The sequence below is a fragment of the Eublepharis macularius genome, chromosome 8 (genome assembly GCF_028583425.1).
Source record: "Eublepharis macularius isolate TG4126 chromosome 8, MPM_Emac_v1.0, whole genome shotgun sequence".
Taxonomy (NCBI): domain Eukaryota; kingdom Metazoa; phylum Chordata; class Lepidosauria; order Squamata; family Eublepharidae; genus Eublepharis; species Eublepharis macularius.
The window spans coordinates 44891811-44916370 of record NC_072797.1 but is presented as its reverse complement, the minus strand read 5'-3'; the positions used below and the strand labels follow the sequence as shown (position 1 = coordinate 44916370).

Below are 24560 nucleotides of genomic sequence, written 5' to 3'. Positions count from 1 at the left end.
CACAGCGCCCTCGGTCACAGGAGAGGCAGTTGGCACCGCAGCCGGTTCTGAGGGGGTCGGATCCGAGGAACCACGAACCGGGTCAGACGACGGCCCGGGAGCGGGAGAAGCGGCCGAGTGAGGCGCATCAAGCTTACCCGCCTGGTCTTGGGGGAAGGAGGTTAGACCCCCAGAGGAAGGCCTTCAGCTGAGCGGAGCGGTCGTGGCGAGCCTTCGGCGTAAAAGACTGGCAAATAGCACAGCGTTGAACAATGTGTCCTTCCCCGAGACAGAGAAGGCACAAATCGTGCCCATCCGAGTGGGTCATTTTTGTGGAGCATTTTTGGCACTTTTTGAAAAGGGCCATAACGACGAGTGGAAGGAGAAACACGCTAGAAGAACCGATTCCGACGGCGGCGAAAAAGGAACTGAGGGAATGCGGGGGACGCTCGCTTTAAGTATGCCGGTTTTGGCGGGAACAGAACCGCGCATGCGCGGAACGGGCGAGCGTCCCCCTTTTCAGCGTTCTATAGCTAGTCAAATCTTTCCGCGGCCGGCCTGCGCACGCGCAGTCCCAATGTGGGGCTGCACAGAAGGACGACGACGAACACTGAGATTTGCAACCACAAACCTATTTAAATGAAAAACCAACGTGGTTCCATATTAATCTTTTTGGAATAAAATTACCACTGCACTAGACCATTTCCTCAACAGTCTGCTAAGATTACAAGATGATAATGCCAGACTGTGGAACTTTAAAGGAAGCAATCTCACATATTTAGGAACAAAAGCTATCTTCTGCACATAAATATATCAAAAAGTAAACATTTTTCTTAAACCTACAGTACTGTTTTCCTGCCAAGAACCCCAAAAGCATGAAATAAAGGTTTATCACAACATTCTTCATTTGCTTCTTGACCAACTTATTTGGAATAATAAAAAGAGATCCAGCGGTCCCTTAAAGACTAACATTTATTACAGCATAACCTTTCATGAGTTGAGCACACATCATCAAATGCATATGAGTGCTCATGCAGAGGTGTGCTCATGAAAGATTATGTTGTAATAGTGTTAGTCTTTAACGTATGCCTGGATTCCTGTTTTATTTTGCTGCTGAAGACTGACAGTCCGCCATCTGGAATCTTTGTCTGCTGCAGCAATTTTTGCACCTTCCTGTGCAGCTTTCACAAGTTTTCAGACAGAAACTTCTGCTAGGGCAACAAATCATAAGATGAGATGATATCAGGAAATAATTAATGATAAATTGAACCCAAGTATAACCTGTTTTATATGATGCTACAGAGCAACCCCCAGAGAGAAGAAAAACAAGGCAACAATTGTGATATTAGAACCCTTTTTTGTTTTGCAGTCTGAAAATAAAAATGATTAGCTGCAGCCCAATACTGGAAGTCTGATGGCCTAAAAAACGTTACAGTATACGTCGAGTTCTCTTCTGTAACTTAATGCAACAGAAGGATTAAATGAAGACAGATCTTTCTGGTCCCTCACACTTCCTTTATCGTTAACTAAATAGTGTCATTCACACCATATTTCAGTTTGAAAAAATATGTAACACTTCCATCTCACAAAGAAGCAAATAGTCAAGTTCTGAAGTTTCACCACTGATAAAACAGCCCTTTCGTTAGATTGGGCTATATAACTTTAAAAAACAAGCACATGAGGAGATGCAGCCTAAAATATGTGAAATATTATCCATGTCAAACTTCAATTAACAGCAAATGTCACTTTTGGGTAATGGCTACAGTAAGGTAATTAGTTCTGGATAGCTTGTATTGTGTGTTTTACTCCCCTTCCCCCAAACAGCAGGTATTTTGATGTTGGTACATTTCCTGTAACAGGACCATTTATTTTCCCTGTCATAACTGGAGCTCCTCCAGTAGTAATGGCTTCTATTTTCTCCAGTGCTACATTAAACTGCTTTGGAGCATCCATCATAGCATTTATGGCCTCTCCATTTCTTCTACAGTACAGAGGGATTGTTGTCCAAAACACCCTCTGCCACATTCAGTTTGCATGATGTAACTTTGATGAAAATCATTCATAGAGGGATGTCAAGACTTTTATCAAGGACAGCAGAAAATATTCGTGCTTGAACTTTTTTTTAAATACCACCTGAGACCTCAGCCATTCTTCAAGCTAAAAGGAGAAATAAGAAATAATAAAACTTTATTTCCCAGAACCTTTACGTAAATATGCTTCAAGAGGGGCAAGCTTTCATTTTATCTTTAATATGATAAAACACCAAAATGTTTATTCCTTGAATTGCATGGGGTTCACTGACATGTTTTGACTCTTTAACCCCAAGCCGACATTCAGGAGAAATCACATTAAAAAGGATGATTCTATGTTTTAGGTCAGATATTGGTCATTCGTGTGTCAAATCTCAGAAGTCTCACACTCTGATCCAAGGTAAGTTGCTCTAGCACATCATCACTATTTTCTGTCACATTTTTAATAGATGGAAGAAGACACACAGAGAGAAATTCCCTCAACTTAACACCCATTAAGGCAAGGGCCCCCAACCTTTATGAGCCCTTGGGCACATTTAGAATTATGACCCAGTGTGGTGGACACAGCCACAAAATGGCTGCCACAAAATCACTGCTGCAGGAGGAGGGGCCAGCCACAAGATGGCTGCTGCAGCTTACCTTCAGTCATATAGTGAAGATTCTTGTGCTGTGGAACCACCTTCTCCAAAGCAATGTTTTTTTAAAATCTGCACAGCCAATCAAATTTCCAATGGCCAATCAAAAGCTTTGCTGGGAAAAAGCCCCACCTAGTCCCACCCATTTTCTAAAAACACTTAGCAGGAACCAGGAAAGGTGTTGGTCAATGAAGCCTACAGGCATAACGTTGGGGAACCTTGCATTAAGTTATAGAAGCCATATCATCTTTTGCATTTGGTCAATATTGCTCTCAGAAAAACAAAGAAAACATATATAGTGAACTTAGCTATAGGTTTCTGAAGATTTCTGATTTAAGACAACCTTATGTTAAAATTTTGAATTATGCATGGCACTACTCCTTCCCTGCAGTTGTTTAGATGGGCATGAAATTCGTACAGGCTGAAGGTGTGCAGCTGAAGTTGTGAAGTGTACGTTTTTTTCTTTATTTGTATAAATTGTATTTAAATCTGAATGCAAATCTCTGAGCCTCCCTTTTGAAAAAATAGCCCCTAACAACAGTCCTGTACATCCTTACCTTTTTTGTCTTGGCAGCTATTCATGAAATCTAAGGTCTGAAACTGTAAAACTGTTCCAGTTTGCAGGGACAACAAGGCAATCACTTTCTCAATAGGTGATATTTTCCCCCTATACTAAACAGCCTCAGTTAACATTTAGAATATGTCCTTTAGGAAAAAGTTAAGCACAACTTTTTGACTTAAACTTAAAGGGCACTAGAAGTGTTTTTAAATTCAACAATAACAAAATATTTTATTTAACATAGATGGCAAAGGTCAGATGAAACTAGGGTTGAAAATTTCTGAGGTAACTCAATATAGATAACTGAGGTAAAATGCACAGACTTAAGGTCTAACCTTTCAGGCTAAAGAGAGTTTCTTAAGCTCTTCACAGTTGCTTAAATTTTTAGAGGCTTTTATTCCAGAGTTTTCCCAAACACACTAGTACACTTTTGAGTATTCTCTTGCTCTTTTTGGTTTCAAGAAGGTGGGTACCCTCTTTCCAGTACCCAAATCTCTTTTCATGAAACACTTTGATATTTTAACTGACCCTTAAGGTCTTCAAAAGCAGTTTCCAACTACACCCAACAAAGGATCTCTTCACTCTCCAGAGCTACCTCCCTGTTTGACTGCACAGGGAAAAATCTCTCCTCAGAAGATCTATCTCCTTTCTTTGGCCCAAATGCGAGTCTGCATCTACGTTCCAAACTTCCTTGCCAACTTTCACCCAGTTCTCCTGTCTGTGTTCAACCGCTCTCAATCAGGGTGAATCTCGAATATGTACTCGACTCCTCTCAGCTAGGGCTGAAATTAGACTTCCCTCTCCCCAGCATCCAGGTCAGAAGTCTTTTCTCTGTTCAGCCCATTCTACTCAGTCAGATTCCTTGGAATAGCCTGTCACTTAAGGCTATCTGTTTCTGTGAAGCATGAACCCTTGTTTGTGTGAAACATTAACCCTTCACTGTCCTTCAGCTGTTTGTACAGCACTTCTAAGCTTTTAAAAAGTACAGTCCGTCACAGAAACACAATCCCATCCTCTCCAATCCACACTCAACAATAATAACAGCTGCTTGATATAACAAGTTTTCTAGTTCTCACAACTCACTCCTGTAATCATCTCTTATATGCACCACTGATCTCTGAGTTCTCTGTAAGTAACAATCTGTTGACGTCTCTATTGCATGTGCCCCTGCATTGTTCAGTAAGATGAGTGAGCTCAAGGAATAGGTCTTTCTCTTCTATGGTGCCTCAACTGTGTAATTTGTTCCTAGGATCAGTTTCTCTTGGCACAAGAAAACCAAAATGTTTCTGGCGGATGCCTAATGTGCAAAAAGACAGTGACCTTTTTGCACTTCAGACACCAGGCAGAAATATTTGTGTTTTGCTGTTGTTATTAACTTGTGCTCCTTCTGTTCATTATTGCCTGGTTGTATGAGTGTCTCTTCTGGCTTAATTTGGTGCCTAGTCTCTTCTCTATTTATTGTATTCTTTTGTTATTGATATAATATTACTGCTTTATTTCCAAGTAAATGGTTTTGAATGACTAATTTTTTTTAACTCCTGGGCTTAATAGTTTATTGCCATTTTAAAAAGATTTTTATGTAATTTTCATTTTACAATTTCAGTCTTTCTTTTGGAAGTCTCCTGAAAAGGAATATGCTGGGAATTGCAGATTACAAATTGTTTTATTTATTTTTGATAACTATGAAATATGGTTACCCAATTATGATGAAAGTTTATAACTCATTAAACATTTTAAAGAAAAGTTTATAAATGGAAAACTGGCAGATAAGTTTTTGTTCTTAGAATTGGCATTTCACTCATTCTTTCATGAAAATAAACAGATGATATATTTTTCAACATGTGTCAAAATAGAATTAATTTAGTCATCCAAATTTTAATAATTTTGCATGTCATTTTAATAAATGTCTGTTTAAAATCTGTTCTGAACTTGTATGATTGACTTACGGTGCGAGAAGTCCATATGAATGCAAGAAAAACTAGATTGAGCTAAGATTAAGTGAAGTTAATGCAATCTGGTGATACAAAACAAAAGATTTTGAAATTCTTGCAGGTTCTGTGAAATTTAAAAACTCTTAAATTAAGAAAAGAGGAAGTTAATGATGTTAAACATATATTTAAAGTATCACTTTTTGATGCAGGAATCACAATTCTTTGTATATCTTTCTTGTTTGTGACAACACATAAACTAGCTTGCCAATAATGAGTGTTAAGAGCCTGTGAATGAAAAGCAATTAGAAAGAAAATCTTTTGTGCATTTATTAGCAACAGAAGATTTATTTGTCAAATGTTCCAAGTCATGAAAATATGCCCATGAACCTTCATCTTGAATTTGTACTTGGAAAATATTCTCCCTTGGCCTGTTACAATGGTTAACTCTTACATTTCTTATATGAATGAATTCTTCATCTTTTAAAAGATGGAGTTCTGTCACCAGCTGAAATGAGATCCTTTGGCACATCTGATTAATTGACCTCCTACAACAAAATTGGAGCTGTAATCTCCTCCTCTTCTGGAAGTGGTCAGTTACCTGATTTCTTCCCCCATGCAGGGCTCACGCCCTGCCTGAATTTGCTGCTTGCACTGTCCCTCACTTTTTGTTTCTTAACACTTTCCACTCCTTATCTTAAAATTAGAATTAAGTGATATTCCTGTCCCAATTATCTAACCTCTGCACAGCAGGAACACCATCAGCACTAAATTAGCATCACACAGGGTTGAGCTATGGAAGCTCTCTATCTCTGTTCTAACCAGGTAATAAAAACTGATACATGTGTTAAGGTGCATACAATGCAAAATACTGGGTATTTTGCTTATAGAAAACAAAGGCATTTACACTTTTAAATCCCATTAATATGCTAAATAGTATCATCTTATACGCTCATAAAGGATGCATTTTGTGTTGCTAAAGCAGCAAAAGAACTTTAAGACTGATAGGGAAGTAAGTGATACAGATATTTTACTTTTCAGCCAAATTTCTACTTTTTCTGGGCGGAGACAGGAAAAGAATCCCCCCATGGCTTCAAAATTTCCTGAAATTTTACATCTTTATTCATTTGTAACAAAACAGTTGTTGCCAGATACAATATAGCTAATTCTCTAAATCACACTTCTTTGAATGATCATAAAATATAAGCTAAACATTCCTACAAAATGTTTGTTCCCAAAGCAAAAAAGCAGCATGTAATAGATGGATACTTAAGGAAAGGCTTTCATCCAAGAAGTTTATACAGGGACACCATACAAACTGGAAGGCTAAACTGAAGGTTAATCAATGCCTCAGTCAATTCTGTGGAAAGAACGAATTTTGTAAGGCTCTCTTGCTCTCCTGAAGAGGTGGGAGTGGGGTGGGGGAAACTTCCCCCAACCATCCAAAGAGGTTTGGTTTTAGACTTAGGATGACAGTGGCCATCTTTATGTTCTCATACTCCAAAACTCAGTTTAAGTATAATCATCATCATGGTAACTAGAACTCTGAATAGAAATTGTATTCAGCTCTGGGATGATACTTATGACTTGCTTATCTACAGTTGTGTTGATGCTACAAATGATTTTCCCTAAATTTTGGATAAGGGAGCTATAGCAACTGTTGATAAAGCTCAAAGAAATCTAGCTGAAAATTTTGGCAACCTTCTGTTAGGCTACTCTATACGTAACCTCTCCAACTTGACAAAATTCTGCAATATGTTCAGAAATATTTTTGCAAAATAAAAAAGAGTCCAGTAGCACCTTTAAGACTAACCAATTTTATTGTAGCATAAGCTTTCAAGAATCATGTTCTCTTCATCAGATGCATGGAGGGCAGAAGGAAACTGGTCAAATATAGAGGAGGGGAGGGGAGGGAAGGGGGAGGGGGGATGTAAACAACTCCTTTGATATGGAGATGCAGACAGCTCCTTTTGGTGTGGGGATCAGTTTGCTTGTGTTAAGGTTCAAAGGAGTCTGCCGTGTTAGTCTGTAGTAGCAAAATCAAAGAGTCCAGCAGCACCACCTAGATTATCCAATTCCACTGCAGCACAAGCCTGCGATAACCACAGTCCTCCCCGCCAGATGCATCTGACAAAGAGAACTGTATCTCCATATCAAAGGAGTTGTTTACATCCCCCCTCTCCTCCCCTCCCCCTCTATATTTGACCAGTTTCCTTCTGCCCTCCATGCATCTGACGAAGAGAATGTGATTCTCGAAAGCTTATGCTACAATAACATTGGTTAGTCTTAAAGGTGCTACTGGACTCTTTTTGATTTTGCTACTACAGACTAACACGGCTAACTCCTCTAGAAATATTTTTGCATCTAAAAATAGCTACCTACACAATTTCTCACCACTCAGCCACAAAGATTTAAAACTTCCCTACCACAATTTCACTTTGCTGTGACTCAACACCAGTATATCAAAGACCTCCCTTCAGAAACATTTGAAAATCTTTCTTTGAAAAAAAATCACACCATTAACATCCTTGACATTTTAGGAATAATGTTTATTGATTTTTGTGTTAACACTGCCATAAATTAAGTGATGTAATGGACAGAATTATTGTAGCACTATAAAGAACATGTCTTTCGGTCTCTTAACCACATACTGAAAAGAGTAGGATTAAAAATAGTCCAGCATGATCCTGGAATCAGGGAGGTGTAGCAAAGATAGTTATTTCACGTGAAACCAGCGCATAGCACCAACGTTCTGCCACAGTCACCTAAATTGTGACTAACCCTGCACCAATCTGATCTTACCCAGCCAACCTATCAAGGATTCTGTTCAGGACTGTTTTCTATATACAAAGCATATGCTATACCACTAGGACATTTTCCTCATATAATACCTAATTTTTACGTAAAGCTGTGCATTATGCCCCAAACAAGGCCAGCAAGCATACTTTGCCAAGATAAAGTACACAAGTGAATTTGAGCAAGTGATCACAAAAGGACTGAGTACCATGAGAATATGAACATAACCATTTTTATTTACTAATGTTGCAAGTTGCAACCCTCTGGACTATAACATCAAACATGTCTATGAATAAAGGCAAGATGTTCTATACTAGACTAGATCTTCAGATACAGTGAGACAATTTGTATTTTATTAAGCACACCTTTTTTAGAACTACATATGATTTTTCTTTTGTGAGACGTCCTATTGGCAGTACTAACTTGTTTTTTTTATGGCTGTTCTCTTGTTTTTTCTAATTACTGATAGCAATGCTTATTCACACTTCCCACTGTTAGAAACAAATCCAAGGGTGATATGAATGACTGTTAATCCATATGAGTAAGTAATGTTAATCAATTCCAAACAATTTCTCTTCTTTATAACAAGAGAAGCTGTGAGACTCAGGATAGTTAAATCCTTGGCTTTTTGGGGTGACTAATTTCTATGAAAATCGTTCCAACATGATGAGACTTGGACAAGAATTCACCTTCTGAAATGAACTTTACATGTACCCTTCTTGCTTTGAACTAAGGCATTTAAAATATAAGCTAAATGAATTATTAGTCAGAATTGTTTCATGTTTCTTTTTGTATGTTTTGAATTTATACACACACAAACTCACATCTTTCATTTGATTACATTTTTTTTAAAAATTGCCAAGTAGCCTTGCCAAATACTCAAAACACATTCCTGACTTCCAAAATAATACACGGGACAGTGCATAAAAATATAAAATCTTACGCAGAGATTAATATTATGGGAAACCAGCAGAGAGAAGCTAGGTGCAACTCTTCCTTTGTATCTCTGGAGATATTTTTATAGCACTCCCCGAACAATTCTCCCTCTAGGAAACTGCTAACTTGGATTTGAAAAAGTATAACCAGCTGTCCAAATTTTGAGCCAAAGTTTGTACCTGGCTATGATATCAGAGACCATGATCTTTCAGGAAAGCTCTGAAAATCTAGGGTTCCATTTTTCTGAGAGGCGTATGTCTAGACTACTTTCTAGATGCTCTCTCCAAGGGCACATGTGTCTATACAATGGATGTCATGGCAAACATGCAACTTATTACTGCTGACGCAATGTACAGGATGCTGGCCTCATTAGGTTTGAGCACACCGTTCATTTTTTTCCTGCCCCTTATATTCTTGGAACCCTACTCATGCTTTTGCATTGCCATGACCCCCTCTGACCAGCCCTCTGACCAGGCCAGACTTGGAGAGTTCAGAGGAAGAAACTTGAAGACCAGTAGGGCCTGGATGAGTCTCGTGCTGCAGAGGCCTTAGCTATCATGCACCAGAGACCATGTTACTAGAGCCTGCAAGCGACGTCCTGGCCAACCATGCCCCAGCAGCACCCAAGACTTTCCCACCAGAACCTGCACACTCCCAGCCTCCTGCCTCAGAGACCACCACTGAGGTCCTGTCAGGCAGGATACAAACCAGGGCCCATAGTCCCTCCAGACCACTGTCCACACCAAGGGAACAATGGTGGCAAAGGATCCAAGCAGAAGTAGCATAGAGGGGATGAAATGCAAGGCTGGCAGCATACCATCTCCCAGCAGACTCTGGTCAGGACTCTGACAGCAATGCTTCCTTGCAGGGCCATGGCCAGAGCACAATAGAACCTCCTAAGCCTTCATATCTGCTGGCAGATGCAGCTGAGCCAGATCACCCCCAAGCTTACTTAGGCTGAGGCTTCGCAGAGCTTCAGTGCTAGATCAGCCAGATGACTCACGCATGCCTTGTGTTCCAGCTCCAAGCTTCATTGCACACCAGCAGGTCAAGCAACAACCTTCTAAGGAGACCATCCAAGCAGGTCCAGGACAGTTGATCCGGCCTAGCAAATGGAGGCTATGGTAGCAACAAATGAGGCTCTCAGTACTCACCTCTTGGGCCAACAGTAGCTGCCCTGCAAGGTCAGTTCCAGCAGCCAGTTGTCCCATAGGTGCCTCCACCTGCCCCTCCAAGAGGAAATGCCTTGTTGGCCTCTCACAGAAATTCAAGGGAAACGTCAGCCTGTTTCCATCCTTCCTGTTGCAGTACAAGCTCTCTATGGAACTGCAACATAAGGACTTCCCCAATGATCGAACCAAGGTATGCTTTATACTCAGCATCTTTAACGGGGCTGTAGCCAAATGGACCACACCCTTGCTGCTTGAGGACAGCCCTCCCCTGGGGAATTTTCAGGGATACATGCCCACCTGTAAACTGTGTTCACCAACCCCTAGAGGGCTGAGGTTGCAAACCGAAGAATCCGCCAGCTCCAGCAGATCAATGGTCAGCTGGAGAATCAACGGGCAGACTGTTGACTCCCATCCAATGGGCCAGGCCTCACTGCCCCTACCAGCACCAAAGAGTCATCTGGAGAGGGTCCACTGTTGCCAGCCAAGTTCTCCACCACCAAGGAGCCCGTGCAGCTGGGAGAAGTTCGACCAAAACTGGCCCCCACAGAGAAAGCTCAGTGGAGACAGGGAAATCTCTGCCTCTACTATGGCAATCCTGGGTCTTACACAGAGACCTGCCCTGCCAAGCAGACAAGCCACACTCCAGTTCTAGTAGGATCCCAGGACCTGGGGAATAGTACAAAGTTCCTTCGTTCAGCAATCCACCTGATCAGCTCAGTACAGTTCAACATGCCTGAGTACATCCCACACACCATAGCTATGCTTGATTCCAGAGCCTCTAGTAACTATGGACACTGACTTTGCCCAGAAACACTGGTTACTCAAGTCAGCCCAGCCCAATTCCACTGACTCTAGAGACTATTGATGGTTGGCCTCTGAAGTTTGACTCATTGATCCGGAATATTGCACCTCCGACCATGAGGAACCAGGATCATCAGGAACAGCTGTCCTTCAAACTGGCCATATCCTTATACTTTCCAATTGTGTTGGGGATGCCTCAGCTCACATTGCATGATCCTGAAATCTCCTGGAATCAATGACAGTCACCATGCTGCCAAACCCAGTGTGCTACTCCACCAGTGCCCCGGCCTTCTCACCACAGGTATCAGATGTTGAGTTACTGCAGCTGACTGACCTGCCACTGGCCTACCACAACTACACGGATGTCTTCAGCCCCAAGGAAGCTAATATCCTACCTCCACACCAATCCTGCCATCGACCTAGTCCCAAGGGAACCCATCCCTGCTGGTTGACTGTATTCACTCTTGGAATCAGAATTGAGGGACTTCCTAGATAAGAATTTGGCCCAGGGGTTCATCCAACCCTCAGTCTCTCCAGCAACAGCCCCTCCTATTTGTGAAAAAGATATTTGTGGAACTCCACCTGTGCAATGGCTATCGGACCATAAACAAGATCACAATCTGCAATAGGTATCCATTGCTCTTCATTCCAGAGTTGTTCAGCCATCTTTGGGGGCGGGGAGGGAACCCTGTTCACCAAGCTAGACCTCTGAGGAGGCTATAACCTAGTCCAGATCCAGGAGGGAGACAAGTGAAAGATTGCCTTCTGCACCCAATATGGCCACTTCAAATTGTAATGCCAGGATTATGTAATGCTCTGGTGGTCTTCCAATACTTCATGAATGACATGTTTCAGGACCTGATTGACCAGTATGTCATAGTTTACCTTGATGACATTCTAATTTAGTCTAGGAATCCTGCCCGACACACTGCCCACATGTGATCAGATCTGGAAAGCCTGTGCCAGCATCACCTCTATACCAAGCTCCAAAAATGTGCTTTCAACTTGATTGAGATGGAATTCCTGGGGCATATCATCTTGCCTCAAGGACTCTGGATGGATCCACAGAAGGTGAAGGCAGTCGTGGACTGGAGTGTTCTGCCAAGTGTTAAGGAGTTGCAATGCTTCTTGGAGTTTGCCAACTATTACCAATGGTTCATCTCTAATTTCTTGTCAGTGGCCTTGCCCCTGACCTGCTTACTGTGATGTCACACTCCATTTGCATGGGACTGTGAAGGACAGCAAGCATTCCAACAATTAAAGCCTGTTCACTATGGATCCAGTTCTGACACATCCTGACCCCAACTTGCTGACCATGGTGGAAACCAACACCTCCAGTGTTGCAGTGGGAGCAGTACTACTGCAGCAGTATTCTCCACTAGCACTCCCGAGAACTTAGCACAAATTTTGTTAGTCTTATAGGTGCTACTGGACTCTTGCTCTTTTCATCTGGGACAAAGATTTGTTGGCCACTAAGGTGGCCTTTGAGGCCTGGCCCCACTACCTTAAAGGGGTCCAACATCCCATCAAAGTCAAGACAGACCACCAGAGTCTGGAATACCTGCAGACCACATGCAAATTGAACCAGAAGCAAATCTGGTGGTCCTTCTTCTTCTCCCAGTTCAGCTTCAAGGCGACATATATCCCCAGTTCCCAGAACTGGATTGCTGGATCAACCGGTTCACTTCGCACAAATTCTATGTTTCAGCTCCAAACTCCACTGCAGGCCAACCAGCCAAGTAAACAACTCCCAAGGAGGCCATCCGGCCAGGTGCAGGATAGCATCAATGCCCTTAATACTAGGGCAGCTCTTAATACTAGGGCTGAGGGCAGCCACTATGGATGCTTGGTAGGCAGTAAACATTTCTGGTCACTCCTGGAAAGAATTTACTAGAAAGGAAAGAATCTCATTCTTCCCTCAAGTGTGCTTCAAAGTACGCTGGGAAATAAACTGCTATTTCCTTATTCTTCCCTGAAGGAAAGTTCTACTTTATATTTAGCTTGTTCTAGTCCCTGTGGACTGGTTCATCCTCGGTTATAGCAGCACCTAGTTTATTTGTACTGTTTGCTAGGGAACTATGACAATGTTGAGCTGTGAAAATTTTGTTGCCTCTCAGTCATACTATGATTTGTGGGAGTGAGGCACTGCCAGTACCAGCTAGGAGCGTGTGTCTGTGGCCACTTTCACAGTCAGTCTTTTGATTGGGTCTGTAACTTCTTTGCATTTCATGTTTCCTCAGGTTTCACACTTCTAAGCTAGTCATGGAACGCTGCTCCACTCTTTGTCCAAGGGATCTCCGATTTTTCTCCCTGCGGACATAGCCTGAGTTTAATTTAAATCCGCTGGCGAGTCAGGGCTGGTGCGAGGAATGTCAGTGTGAACACTTTTTCCTGTATTTTCCCCCTTCTCCTTTTTCCCTGGGTGCCGACTGGTTTCTCTGGAATTGACCACTCCCACCCAACACAGCTCTCTGAACTGATCTTTTGCCATTTTCTCTTGCCTCCCAGGCAAGCGGAGCAGGGATGGGCAGTGCAGCGAGCCCCAACTGAGCTGCACTGGGCGCTTCCCTGCTCTGCTGCCCTCCCAGGTGAACAGAGCCGGGGTCGGCAGAGCAGCAAGCCCCGGCTGAGCTGTGCCAGGTGCTTCCCTGCTCCACTACCCTCCGTGGTTACCTCACAACATCACAACGTTACCACGCATGCTCAAACTTAAAATAAAAAAAAGAGATGTGTGTTGAGAAGACCACAAAGCCCAAGGCAAATTTAATGTCTGATATCTAGCATAAAATGCAGGAAAAAATGCGAAATCGAATCGGGAGCTGAGAGTGTAAAACGGTGGGATGGAAAGCCGCAGCCACGGAAATAGGGATGACTGCTCAAATCCAGCGGTTTTAAACTTGAGTGTGAAAGGGGCCAGTGTTAGTAGAATGAAAATGTCATTTGCTATGCAACAATAAAAGCATTATGGACCAGTTTGTGTATGTGGTGCCACTATCAAATTTTGACCACAATACTATCTTCCAGCTTGCTTGTGCCTGTGACAAAAAAGAAGAGCAAGCATGTATAATGTCAGCAAAGATTCTGGTTATCTCAATTGTTTTTTTTACTACTACTAGGTTTAATTGTATATGGCCAAAGGCCGTCACAATATAAAGTTAAAAACAGTAAAAATAGAAATCTATCTTACAGGCATAAAATACAGTTATTAAAATAATAAAAATAAAATACAATTAAAATGGGACCTTAATAAATACCAGATAGTTATGAGAAAAGTTAGGTTTCTGAGGAAACAATCTTGCCCCTAATCTTTTTTGCAGCTAAGGCAAACAGGGATACTCTGCTAGTGACAAATGAATCAGTATCAGATAAGAAAAAAACTAATTTGTCAATATCAGAGGTAAAGTTACGCCGCACTAACAACTGATTTTTTAAAATGGCTAACATTGCACAAATGAGTGCATGAAGGTATATACTTCCATATCATGTTACAAACTATTTCCATGCAGTGGTGGGCATACACAAGCCCATAACAGTCATGTCAAGAGAATTCCAAAGGCATATGCTAATTCTCTAACCTCATTTTTTTTCCCTTCACAACTCTACAGTTTTAGGCTCAAGCTGTCCTTTCTAATTAAACTGACAACTTTTAAAAAATGTTTGAGTATACATTCCATTTATAAGTTCTAGTGAATGTAAACTGGTAACTATTCAGGAAACGATTTATTAAAATTTCTCACACAAACCAACCAGTCCTTAAGGAATACATAAAGATCCTCCAGGGGGAAGCCTGAACCTAGAGAAAAGGCAGAGGAGCAGTCGTACAGAGCTTGCCTCTACCTGTCCTATCAGAAAGAACTATTTAAATGCCAGTTGCCTGTGGCCTGCAGACATGAAGGGAAAGGCCCTCTGGGCACCAGCCAGATGTCCCAGAGCAGCTAAAGATTTTTCCAATTACATTGTATATATTACTTTATAAGCCATTTTATTGAAAGGTGAAATAGTATTTATTTTATTTGCATTTCTGTTAAGATAGAAGAAGCAAAAATTGAACATGTATTCCATTTGGAAAATGAAAGCAGACATATTATGTCTAATAACATAAGCAACTTTAGAAAGGCTGAGTTATTTAGAATCAGAATTAAAAAACATTTTTTCTTTACCTGGAAAGTTTCTGAACCTATGTGAAGTGAATTAGTTCAGAAAAATGAGATTGCCTCTGTCTGTTCAGAACTGCAGCACCATTTTGACAACACATTACAATGATAAACATGTGTCTAATTTGTTGCTGCCTATATCACTGTAAGGAGTTAAATCATTAAAATTTTAGGCATTTTCCTAAATAAAATTTTTATTTTACTTTACATAGCTTCATTTTCATATCTTCCATTTTTCTTAAAGTGATAATCACTTTGATGTATTTGATAATCACATTTGATACATTTTCTTATACCTCTCCCAACTGCCTAACTTAAAAATTAATTTGTCAGTTATTCCTTTTCTAGATCAAATGAGAATAAATGCTATATTCTGTTCTGCAGTGGTTTTGTTCTTCCCTAGATGGTAGGTTTCAGAATGTGGTTTCACAATCTGTTTCCAGAGTCAATTGGTGCTGGTATTAAAAACCCTATAATTTTTATTTATTTTATTATTTATTTCAAATGTGTATTCTGCCCTCCCTACGAGCGGGCTTAGGGCAGATAACAACATATTAAAATACAATTAAAATACAATTAAAAATTCATGTTCATTAAAAACAACACATTTAAAACAAGATTAAGAACATAAGAACATAAGCAAAGCCATGTTGGATCAGGCCAGTGGCCCATCCAGTCCAACATTCTGTCACACACAGTGGCTAGAAATCCAGTGCCATCTAAAGGACTGTCAGTGAGGCCAGGACACCAGAAGCCCTCCCACTGCCTTCCTTCCAGCACCAAGACAACAGAGCACCACCTCCCCACAAAGAGAATACCATCTATCTCCTGTGGCTAATAGCCACTGATGGACCTCTGCTCCATATATTTGTCCAGTCCCCTCTTGAAGCTGGCAATGCTTGTAGCTGCCACCACCTCCTGTGGCAACGAATTCCATGTGTTTATCACCCTTTGTGTAAAGTAGTATTTTCTTCTATCTGTTCTAACCCGACTGCTCAATAATTTCATAGAGTGCCCACGAGTTCTTGTATTGTGAGAAAGGGAGAAAAACACATCTTTCTCGACCTTCTCTAACCCGTGCATTATCTTGTAAACCTCTATCATGTCTCCCCTCAGTCGTCTTTTCTCCAGGCTAAAGAGCCCCAAGCGCCTCAATCTTTCCTCATAGGGAAAGATTGTGGACAGCCTTCACAGGGAGGGTTTTATACACCCCTTTTTTCCAGGCCGGCGGAGGCCCAGCCTCAGCCATATGCCTGGCAGAACAACTCTGTCTTGCAGGCCCAGCGACAAGATAGTAAGTCCTGCCGGGCCCTGATTTCAGCAGATAGAGCGTTCCACCAGGTGGGAGCCAGGACCGAAAAGGCCCTGGCTCTAGTCGAGGCTATGCGGGCCTCCTTGGGGCCAGGGACCACCAACAGCTGTTTGTCCCCTGATCGGAGTGTCCTCTGAGGAATATATGGGGAGAGAAGGTCCCGTAGATACGCTGGTCCCAGTCCGCACAGGGCCTTATAGGTCAATACCAGAACCTTGAATCTGATCCAGTACTCCATTGGCAACCAATGCAGCTCGCGTAAGAATGGTGTTATATGTGCCTTATTTGGCACTCTCGTAATAACACACGCTGCTGCATTTTGCACCAGCTGTAATCTCTGGGTCAGGCTCAAGGGCAGCCCCGCGTAGAGCAAGTTACAGTGATCCAGCCTAGAGATGACCATTGCTTGGATCACTGCAGTTAAGTCATGGGTTGACAGGTAAAGGACAAGTTGCCTTGTCTGCCGCAGATGGAAAAAAAGAGTACCTGACAACTACCGTGACCTGTGCCTCCATTTTCAGGTGTGGCGCTGGGGTGCTCGGCATCGCCGAGCATCGCCAATTTATTTATGTCACGATGGGAAAAACAATATATTATGAATTCATCTAACCCATATAGAACATGCATATATTTTTTGGTACATTTTTGGATGACCTATATTTTGTATTTAAGGGAAGTGAGGAGGTGGAACCCTTTTGCAGTTGGCTGAATACCAGGGACAATAATGTCCAGTATACGTGGACACATAATAGACAAGAAATTAATTTCTTAGACGTTATCACCTACAGGGACCAAACTAATAAGGTTAAAGTAAGGACATATACAAAGAGTACTGACCGTAATTCATATTTGGAATATGGGTCATTTCACCCACAGCATTTTAAAATGAATATCCCCTATGGACAGTTATTACGTATCAAACGAAATTCATCGACAACCCAGGATTTTGAAAGGGATGGCGACAACATGTGCAGGGACTTTATAAATAGGAATTACCCTCAGAGTTATTCGGGCGGCCCTCCAACGAGCTAGGGATACGGATAGATCACATTTATTTGAGACACGGATTCAACAACCTATACACAGAATTAAATGGGCCCTTGATTATACTCCTTTGACAAATCAGATCATAAAGATTGTAAACCGACATTGGTATATTATTGAGGGTATTGAAGGTTGCGAGCAGCGCCCTGTATGTGGATTACGTAGAACTAGAAGCTTAAGGGATAGTTTAGTCCACACTGGTTTGTGGAAATCGCAAGATGATTCTAAACTTCCTCCTGGTACCTTTAAGTGTGACCACTGCAGTGTTTGCAGACTCATTTGGGAGGGACAGGAAATACTAGTTAGGGATAAGAAATTGACTCTGAAACAATTTGCTACTTGTCAAACCCACAACACGGTGTATATAATCGAATGTCCATGTAATTTATTTTATGTTGGTTGTACTACTAGACCCCTTAAAGTTCGCATGCTGGAACATATGTCTCGAATTCGGAAAAAAATATCGGAGGCTCTCTTAGTCCAACATTTTGTAGAAAGAACTCACGATGAGAGGTCCTTTAAAGTTGCTGTCCTTGAGGTGGTATATGATCAACCTGCTCTTCTACGGAGGGAGGCATTCTGGATTCACGAGCTACAGACTGTTAAACCACTAGGTTTGAATAATGAACTCTCTTTAAATTGTTTTTTATAAATAAATCCATATGAATCGTTGGTATAATATGCTTGTCATGGGGTAAACTAACTTGAGAATCAGAATTCGTCAGTCCCTTTAAATGGAGTGGTTGGTCTTAAAATGAAATTGTATAAGAGGCACCAATAGGAATTAGAGAGGCTGCGCGGGAATACATGCAGCCACCGGTGTCCTTCCTCTCTACTCAGAAAATTTAGAAAATACTGGAGAGCAGCAGGTCTGTATGGATAAATTTGTGAGGAATGTATTTATTTTGTTAAATTGATAATATAGGTGAGATATGTATATATATATATATATATGTATGTATTACAGTGGTATGTAATGCCCCCGAGGAAGCAAGTGAACGAAATCTGAGCTTGTACAGCTGGCAGCCAGATTGGGCGTTAACAATCGTTTGAATATTACCGCGTTTAAATATCACGTTGAGGATTCTTCCCGGAGGAGGAAGAGACATAACATTTGGGACACTGTTGCTTTAATTGAAGAGACTATAGAGGAACACAGATTTTTGAATTTTTCCTTTGTGAAGTTGGAATGGACTTAGACGAAAGGGGTCATCCATTACAAACAGTGTGTAGCGTAAGCACTTGGAACTTTAATGTCTATAAATTCATAATTTGTATGCTCCTGTGAGTGTATCTCTTTTTGACATTGTCCATTTTCAGGGAGGCATCCAAGATCACCCCCAGGCTCTTAACCCTTGGAACTGGCACTAATGGTGCCCCATCAAGGGCCGGGAGCCAAATTCCCGAACCTAATTCCCTGTGGCTCAAGTACAGAACCTCCGTCTTCATCGGGTTCAGTTTCAGCCGACTGCCTCAACCAACCAGTCACGGCTGCAAAAGCATGTTCCAGGACATCTGGGGCTTAGCCAGGCCGGCCATCCATCATCAGATACAACTGGGTGTCACGTGCATATTGATGACACCCAAGTCCGAAACTTCGCACCAACTGGGCAAGGGGGCACATATAGATGTTAAACAATAAAGGGGAGAGTATTGCTCCCTGTGGGACCCCATACACCAAAGGGTGGCGGGATGACAATTTCTCCCCAAGCACCACTCTCTGTCCTCGACCATGGAGAAGAGAGACAAGCCACTGTAAGGCAGTCCCTCATATCCCCACATCAGTGAGGAGGTGTATAAGATTTAAAGCCCTATAAGATTTGAGGTCAACATATCTGAAGGATCTCCTCCTCATCTACACTGGTCATCTTTGGAGGCCCTGCTTTGGGTGCCCTGCCAGCTGGGTTGCAGGCTAGCAACCTAAGAAGGGTGACAACCTAAGAAAGGGCCTTCCCAGTCATGGTACCAAAACTTCAGAACTCTCTCTCTATATATATCTTCCACCAGCTGGTGAAGACTTTTTGTTTTATTTGATGTATGCTCAATTGTTATTGGTTCTCCTCCTTGATTGCATTTTGTGTTGATATGTTTTGATTGAATTAAATGTTTTATAGATAGTCTATTTGAAATGCTGTTTTAATTTCTTAAATGTTTTAGTGTTGAAATGTTTTAATGTTCTAATTTTTGGTGCCTTAGGGACTATATTTGGGTGAAAAGGCACCATAGAAATGTTTTAAATTAATAAATATTCTCTGGATCAACAGTTATACCTCATATATTTATTTTTATTTATTTATATCCCACTTTACTCTCCAATGGAGACTCAAAGCAGCTTACAATTTCGTTTTCTCCTTTCTTATCCTAATTCTATTATTTGGCACGAACCTGAATGTGCATGTCACACCCTTTCTGCAGTCACTCAATGGATTACCAATCAGTTATTGGGTTCAATTACTGCCCTTGGGCCCACACACCTGCAGGACGACCTCTCCAGCTAGCTCTGTCACAATAGCTTTGCTCATCTAAACAAAGTGATATAATTGAGGCTTCTGGAGCATGCTCCAGGGTCGCATGCCATTTCGCTGTATTCTCCACCTTCCCCCCCTTGCCAGCCAGGTGAGTGCAGCCAGGGAGGGAAGTGAAAGATGGGGGCAGAGGATGGGGCTGGAATTCCTATGGATGCGACGATTCGTTTTCGTTTTCGCAGCCATGTCGGACGCTCCTCTCGGCAGGTCCGAGAGGAAGCGGCCGAGCCGCCTGGCCGGGCGGCTGATCTGCAAAGGTTAGCCCCCAGACTCTCAGGCAGGGAGTCTGAGTCCGGGACGCGGCAGGAAGAGCCCTCTGACAGATTGAGGCAGGGGGTAAATCGCCCATTTGTCCCTATGGAGGCCGGCAGACGAGCGCGGCACCCAGTGTGCTGCCGGGCTATGGAAAACGGCAAGGAGCAGGATTAGGCGAAAGCCTGCAAGTAAGCGAATCCCTTCTGTTACTACAAGCGCATGTGAGGAGTGGTGGGGTCTGAAGGTTAGAAGACTCGGATTTCCCCCCCTCATAGAATCTCGGAAGATTGGCGGTTCCCCCCCCCCCCTAAAATGGCAGCAAAAAAGCAGAGTCCTTCTCTTGGCAAGTCAGTTACGGCGGCCTTGCAGAGGGGCGAGACGCTTGAGGAACTGGTTAAGAGCGGTTATGGAAGCCATAAAACCCTTTGTTGACAAGCTGAATGAAACAGATCAAAGGGTGGGCTTAATTGAAAGCGATGTGAAAGCCATTAAAGAAGCAGCGGGGGGGCAGAGAAGTCTGCCCGGGAAAGTGCGTCACTTACGAGAACAGCGAACAGGGAATTAAAGTTGGTGGAAAATCAGCTGATCGGATTGCAAGTGGAGCAAACACAAACCATTTTGCGTCTCCAGAATGTTAAAGAGGAGGAAAAAGAGGATTTATGGGATCTTGCCTCGGAACTTTTAGCGACACCCGCGAGGGCAACTAAAGAAGAAGTGAAAAGCGCCATTTTGGGAGTCCGTCGGGCATCTTCAAAATATGCAACGAAGCGGCAGCTGCCTTGCGAGATTGTTATCGAGTTTTCATCTAGGAGGGTCCGGGACAGTATCCTATATAATTCATACAATGCGGAATTGGACTTTCTGGGACGAAATTCCGCAAGATATTGAAGGACGTTCCATTTTTAGTGCGGAAGAAAAGATTTAAGTACAAGATGTTGGAAGCTCTTTTGAGGGAACGGGATATAAAGTACAAATGGCTACTCCCGGAAGGAATCGGGTTTAGTTATAAAGATAAAGCTTACAAGATTAATTCGGAAGATCAGCTAAGGGATTTTGTGGATAAAAATTCAGAATTTGGACCAGACACCAAGCAAAGAGAAGAGGATCCGAAGCCTGAAGGGAGGGGGGAGGCAATGAGCGCTCCGGCGGTAGCTGCGCAGAGGGAATTGCGCCCGAGGCCCAGGGGAGGGAAAAAGTTAATTTGAACTGTAATTTGTAATTTGTATGATCAACCACTCCGTCACTATTTTATTAAGCTATTTTTTACTATGGCAGTATGAAGGGAAAGCATTGAAATGTAGTGTTTAGTGTTTGTAGGTCACCTTCCCCTTTTTTCCACCCCTCCTTCCCTTTCTCTTTTTTTCTCCCTTCTTTCCCATCCCTTGTGCTATTGTAGTCTTTTGTAGTTACTGTCTTGTAGGTTATGTATGTATGTAGTAGTTTTGTATGTTAGATATTGAAAAATAAAAAATATTATAAAAAAAAAAGAATTCCTATGGATGCATAATCAAGAAATCTGGTTGCCAGTCACGTCTTCAAATTTGGTCCTGAAGGTGCTTGATTATAATGGGAATAAAGCTGTAGTTTATTGCATGTATTAGCTTCTTTGTACTGCATTGTTTTTATAATTTCCTGTAGTTCCATTGCTGCATAAGTTATGGTTTGTCTTAACATTATCTATATTGTATTTTTAAAAAAATTTATCTAGTTGTTGAATTGTTTGAAAGGTTGTGGCTGTAAGTAGAATAAAGAAAGAAATCATTTGAGGCACAGCTCAACCAAGGAACCTGTTTTGATTATACCAAATGCATCCTTGAACATTTTTAAGTAGTAATAAAGAAAACAACCCATTTTCCCTTATGTAGAGCATCACCCTTTCAACGTGAGATAAGCAATCCAGCACTCATCAAGGGTACAGCTTCCAGATCTAAGAAAAGAGAACAACCACAGCACCGCTGACTTTTGAAAGTAGCTACATGAAATTCTTCATAGGCACAGAATAAGGTGGCCCAGGAAAGAAGGCTCTCTTTCCTACTACCAATTTCCTTCTCTATTCAGTGCCTCCAGAGGCAAAGCAGAAAATTGGGAAAATAGTAACAGCCATTAAGGAGGGGATTATTCTTCCCACACTCAGATCCCTGTCCCTTCCTCTCTCTAAAAAAGCCCTCTGCCCTGCTTCCAAGTTTTGCAAAATACATACATCTTAAAATAATCAAATCTAAGTTTACAGAAAGAAATGTCTGCATTTATTATGAAGTTATTCTTCTTTAGACTCAGTCAGGGATAGATTAATGATAATGTTCATTACATTGCTGCACATGGCCCCAATCAAGCTTTAGTTCTCTTTATTTATTCAGGCAACTAAAGAGTTCCATTCTCAGTATATCCTTGTAAAAGTTACTGATCAAACCAAAAGAGGCTATCAAAGATGCTCACCCACCCAAACTTGCCAAAAAACACAAATGAGCACTGATGCAGTGAACTAAATTCTTCACACAATGTTCACAAAAATAATTTAGTGAATTTGACAAATTCTGCTCAGTGTCAAATTCACTAAATTATTTTTGTGAACATTGTGTGAAGAATTTAGTTCACTGCATCAGTGCTCATTTGTGTTTTTTGGCATGTAAAAGTTACTGCAGCATTTCAGCAATAATCTTGAATCAATATATAAGAGCAGAGTTCGAGTGAAGCCAAGTACAGCAGGTTTCTTGTCTCCTTAAAAATAGTATTAACAACACTATTTCTTGCAAGATAATTTTGATTCATAACTGAACTGTGAATTTGTTCCACATACAACGGAATCATTCTGGGAAGAAAAATATATTTCATTATTGTTACTGCCACTCTGCTGGTGAAAGCACTCCTACCTTCCTTTCCCAGTAGTCTCCAGTGACCCCCCCCCCCCACAACCTTCTGGGAGAAGGGGGACCTTTATTCACAAAAAGTCACATAGGCTGGGGAGCTACAGTTTGGAGCAAAATCTTCCTCTCTCTCTCTTCGCTCAGCAAAATATAAAATATTGTTAGGATTTTAAAATATAATTGTTACTGCTGGAAATCTTTGAACCATTTGGAAGTTTTAAATCATTATCTCTAAGTGGTCAGAACATCTTCAACAGTAACAAGAAACCCAGATAGGAGCTGTCTTAACTATTAAAAATGCAGTGCTTTATAAAAACCAACAGTATTTTATATTTTGATGCTATTAGTATCTGTCACTTTTATCAAAATAATTCTTCCAATTTCAGAGTTCTTCCTGACTACTGGTATAAGAACATTCTGTTTTTTTACATAAATGTGATATATTCTTCATACAGTTAACTCCATTTTGTAATACATTATAACAGATTAAGAAGTCTCAAACCTGTTGTGTAATAGTGTCCCATGGACCCAGCCAGAGACGTTCCTTGTAGCATTCATGAACACCATTCCATATTTCATCCAAAGTTAAAGGCCTTCCATCTGAAAAAAAAACCCATGCATCCTATTGTAAAATTAATTCTAAAATACATATCCACATATAAACATGCAAAATATGGCCCACAGACTGGAAGCGCTCAGTCTACATTACAATTCCTCAAAAAGGGGATGCTAAAGAGTGCAGCAACTATCAAATTATCGCATTAATTTCCTATGCAAGCAAAGTGATGTTCAAAATTCTAAAGCAAAGACTATTAACATAAATGGAACAAGAAATGCTAGATTTCAAGCTGGATTCAGAAAAGGAAGAGGCACCAGAGATAACATTCCAAATTTACGATTGCTAATGGAACATACCAGGGAATTTCAGAAGAAAATCAGCCTGTGTTTTATAGATTACAGCAAAGCTTTTGTCAGTGTGGATCATGAAATGCTATGGAGACTGTTAAAAGAAATGAGGTTGCCAAAACATCTCATTGTTTTGATTTGCAACCTGTACTCTGGACAACAGGCTACTGTCAGAACAGAACACGGGGAAACAGAATAGTTTCCAATTGGCAAGGGTGTCAGACAAGGATGCATATTATCTCACCTGTTTAACCTCTATGCAGAGCATATCATAAGGAAAGCTGGATTAGATCTAGAAGAAGGTGAAGTGAAAATTGGTGGAAGGAACATTAACAATTTGAGATATGCAGATGACACCACGTTACTGGTAGAAAATAGTGAAGACTTGAAATAACTACTGATGAAGGATGAAGGAGAAAGCGACAAAGCAGGATCACAACTGAACATCAAGAAGACAAAAGTAATGACTACTTAGCAATTTCACAATTTTAAAGTTGAGAATGAAAATACTGAAATTGTCCAAGATTTTCTATACCTTGGCTCAATCATCAACCAAAATGGAGATTGTAATGAAGAAATGAGAAGATTGAGACTTGGAAGAGCAGCTGTGAGGGAGCTACAGAAGATCCCTAAAGATCTGGGAACCAAGATCAAGATAATCCAA

At 41.4% G+C, this 24560-nt stretch overlaps 1 protein-coding gene across 2 annotated transcripts in view; it reads right to left on the bottom strand.

Annotated features, from left to right (window-relative positions):
- Window positions 1-24560, bottom strand: part of ATG10 (autophagy related 10) — a 182839-nt gene that overhangs the window by 28489 nt on the left and 129790 nt on the right. For both annotated transcript variants that reach the window (XM_054986777.1, XM_054986778.1), the window contains one exon: window positions 23493-23590. In XM_054986777.1, the coding sequence (XP_054842752.1) occupies window positions 23493-23590 (98 nt within the window). The remainder of the gene's footprint in view (window positions 1-23492; window positions 23591-24560) is intronic.